General features: G+C 38.5%; 1 protein-coding gene across 1 annotated transcript; it reads left to right on the top strand.

The window, feature by feature from the left end:
* The first annotated feature begins 3,286 nt into the window (after window positions 1-3,286).
* On the top strand, window positions 3,287-3,913 carry LOC132630839 (uncharacterized). Its single transcript, XM_060346440.1, has one exon. The coding sequence runs from the start codon at window positions 3,287-3,289 to the stop codon at window positions 3,911-3,913; it is 627 nt and encodes a 208-aa protein (XP_060202423.1).
* The last annotated feature ends 428 nt before the right edge of the window (window positions 3,914-4,341 follow it).

Below are 4,341 nucleotides of genomic sequence, written 5' to 3'. Positions count from 1 at the left end.
TAGTTTCACCAATTCATATAACTTCAAAATCTTGTCGTATACACCTTAGAGATACCAAATGCCCTCCTTAAAGTCATAAGGACTTCATGTCCACCTCAAGCTTGCATTAGTCTATTCGCAGCCCAACGATATGAAATGTCTGAGGTGTAACATTCTCCCCTCCTTCGGAACATTCGTCCTCGAATGTTAGGTTCTCGGGGATCTTGCAAACATTTCGCCAGAGTTTCTCCTAGAATATGGCACTACCATCCTGTCACAGAAACCCAAAATAGCATCGCCTCACAGGGCTACAACCACAATGGCAAGAATATATGGCCACAAATGACCAAAAGCATTAAAGAAAACATCACATACCTTAAGACAATGGCGCCTCACCTCGAACCTTTGCTGGGGGTGGGAATAAATACAGATATCTGGACTTCATATCTTCTTCTACTGAGTATGTAGTTCTAACCGGTAGGAAATGAGCTGACTTCGTGGGTCTATCAACAATTACACATATGGAGTTTACTTATGTTGAGAACAAGGTAAGCCTATAATATAATCCATGTTGATTACTTCTCATTTTCAGGTTGGAATTTCCATAGCTTGCAACAATCCTCCTGGCTTTTGATGCTTGGTTTTCACTTGTTGGAAATTTGGACACTGAGCTACAAATTCTTCTATATCTTTATTCATGCCGTCCCACCAATACATTGATTTGAGATCATGGCACATCTTTGTTGCTCCTGCATGAACAGAATAACGGGAGTAATGAGCTTCTTCTAAAATACCTATCTCACAAGGGGGATTTACCAGGATGACCTATATTTCCCAGGTCTCTCAGAATGTATCGATCTTCAGGCACCAGTAGAGAACCGAGTATCTTATCCTGACAATCTCCACAGATAGCTTGTATGATTCCTAGCAATTGCAACATCCATTCTTGATTAGTGTCACGAAATTGTCTTACACAAATTTACTTCTTCACCACTACCTCTCACCTTCAGTTTCTTATTTAGATCCATCTTGCTCCGTTTACTTTGTGACACGGCCTTAATTTATTTACGTTTGGAATACTTAAGCTTGGAATCCTCGTATCCTCCATAAAATTTCTCTTTTAAATAATCGTACACATCTATTCTTTTTCATTGTAGGTTGCTACCGCCAAGTATTTGTATGCTTAAAAATAGTTATCAATCCTTTTCTACTGTTAACTCCACGTCCTTGTCTTAACAAAGGCATTATTAAATTCCGACTCAAGTAGTTCTTACCTTTAAGGTTTTCCTATACAATGCTTCCCCAGCTGGTATGCGATATTGGAACTTCGCGTCCCCCTAATCCTAATCTTACACTCATCGCCGGTGTATCCTTACTATGAAATCTTTCGCTTGAGCCCTTGTGGTATGGAAATACCATTCATTCTTATTTACTTCACACCTGACCAAAAGCCATAATACTCACGTGTTTTACCTTCTCAAGGTTAATACCGATTTTTCCCATTGTATGCCCATCCTTTAACTTTGCCTAATAATCTACCTTGTTGTTGTACAATTGCATGTTGGATTTTCTGCCCCTCTTCTATTCTACGGCCCATATCTTGTTTCACCTCATTCTTACGCCTCCACTTGCCACATTGCCACGGAATGTCGAAGACTAATTTCTTGATGGTCTCTTTCGATTACCGTCTAATTGCTACAACTATTAAACCATGAGGGAATTACCTCTATCCCTATGCTTCCTTCCTCAATTCCATCAAGACCCATAGATCATCTCACATATTAGTCATTTCCGCTCATAATCACTCTATGCTCCCTATACCGGATAGTCCACAAACTCGCCCTCTTTTGACTCAACTTTCCTTAACAATCCTTCCTTGGGACCTCTACCGCGTAACTCAACGGGAATGCAATTCCATTTGTTGCTATTCTGACATACATATAAAGTCAGTCCATTGATCATTCACAATCAAACCTCGTTCCTTCTTTCGTTTTACTTCTCACCCCTTCTTCTCAAATGATTTTGTTCATAGGACAATCATTCTAAACATATTTCAGAGTACCATTGATTTTTTTTTTTTTGATAAAACTGTAACTTAAGGTTCAATGTCAATCCTTCCATACTCTTCTCTGATCTGATTCCCACTATCATAAGAGTATTGTACTCTGCTATCTCAACATATTAATAACGGGGTAGCACGTGGTCCTTTTAGAATTCTTTGGAGGGATGTTGTATAAACTCGCTCTCCACGCATAAAATATCTTGCTCAACAAATGGTTCCATATTCCTCGTCATAATGTAATTAGCCACGCCGTTCTTACAGCATGGTTCAAAATTTCAATCACTCTATGACACCTAATAACATTCCTACTTAGTGTTAGAATATCCACAGGGTTCGATTGTCTTCCACCCTCTGTTTATCGGGTTTCTGCTCTAGTAGACCTTTCTTCTATGTGTCTCACTTTTGCCCTTCCTTCTCTGTATCCAATATGTCTCTCTTGCTTCTCCTCTTCTTCTTTTTTTCTACTAAACACATTACACATACCGAGCATTTGTCATTCACAGTTTTGGTTTGATAACTGGACAGGAATGGGTGCATTATATTTTATTGAGGAAGGTTTTATATTTCATTGTGGAAGGTTTTGATGAAAGCATTCGAAATGTATCAGATGTAGTGGAGAATGGGAATTGGAACATGACAAAGCTGAATAGTTTACTCCCTCAGGACATAGTTCAACATATAGTTGATACTATCATACCCCCAAGGATGGACAAAGAAATGGACAGAGCATGGTGGATTTTAGACACTAAAGTAGAGTTTACAGTCAAATCAGCTTGGGAATATATCAGATTGAGAGGACAACCTATGGAGATGTACAGGAATATATGGATTAAAGGTTTGCCTTTCAAGATATCATTCTTTTTGTGGAGATGCTGGAAATATGAAATTCCTCTGGATGATGTTTTGAAGAGAACGCATTATAACATAGCATCCAGATGTTGGTGTTGTTCCAGCCCTAAGGAGGAAACAATACAACATGTGTTTGCTAACTCTTACACTGCTAATAGGACTTGGTCCTACTTCTCTTCAGTTGCAGGATTGTCTATAGAAGGATTAACTTTACAGCAGAGAATTGTGAAATGGTGGACTGCATCAGTTAAAGAAAGAGGGTAGCTTATTTATCAAGTTGTTCCAGCTATCATTTTGTGGGAACTATGGAAAAGGAGGAACACAATAAAACATGGAGGGAAAAGATCAACTGGAAAAGTCATTTATTTAGTCTATGTCACTATACAGAGACTAGTAATGACAAGGAATCCTTCTATCAGCCAACTACCTCACAAATGGCCAGACTTGATTCAGATGCTAGAGGTAGGGTGTGGAAGACTGAAAGTTACAAAAGTGAGGTGGGAATTTCCTCAACCAGGGTGGTTTTTATTTAATACAGATGGGGCCTCAAGGGGGAACCCTGGTAGGAGTGCCTATGGATTTTGTTTCAGAAATAATGAAGGGGATCCAAGATGGGATCTGAGATATGCTTATGCTATAGAGATTGGAATAACTACTAATATTGATGCTGAGGTTATGGCAATTCTGCATGCCATGAGATATTGCAAAAATGAGAATCTGGACAATATTATAGTCCAAACTGATTATGAAATAGTGTACAAGATTCTACAGGAAGGGTGGAAACCTCCTTGGGGGATAGCAAGTTGGATAGAGGAGATTTTGGAGCTAAAAGTTAATAGGACTATTCTATTTAGTCATATCCTGAGAGAAGGAAACAAGCTGGTAGATGCTATAGCTAATCAAGCAGTAGATGAAGCCAATGTTGAATGTCATGGCTTCCAGGACCTAAGTTCAACATGTAGAAAGATCCTCAACAGTGACAAAACTCAGATTCCATATCTGAAAGTGAGGATACAAAGATAGGGGGAACAGATGCAGATATATGATGATTTGGATCTAGAAAAGGAGCAGCAGAAAGATTTTAACACCATGTTCAAATCCTTTGGGAGGAGAACATGGTGTTTTTTACTAACAAAGTGTGTTTTATTTTGCAGGTTCATATCATACAGAAGACACAAATTTGAAGAGACATATAACACATATTGTCAAGACAATCACAAGTCACAGCAATATTCCCAGGGATTTCACAACACACAGCACAAATCACACATACAAGCTGAAACGCGTTTCATACAGTTAAAACAGTGGCAACACAGGAGAAGAATAGAAAGTCAAATTCTTATTCATGACTTATACCAAATGGATTTGATTGATGCCTTATTTGTGGTATTATTATCTTATGATAATCATTCAAGTGGGCCAAAATTAAATCTACACGAATATAAGTCATG

Source organism: Lycium barbarum, chromosome 3 (genome assembly GCF_019175385.1).
Source record: "Lycium barbarum isolate Lr01 chromosome 3, ASM1917538v2, whole genome shotgun sequence".
NCBI classification, from domain to species: domain Eukaryota; kingdom Viridiplantae; phylum Streptophyta; class Magnoliopsida; order Solanales; family Solanaceae; genus Lycium; species Lycium barbarum.
Note: the sequence above shows the minus strand (reverse complement) of the source record. Positions and strands in the feature narration are given on the sequence as shown.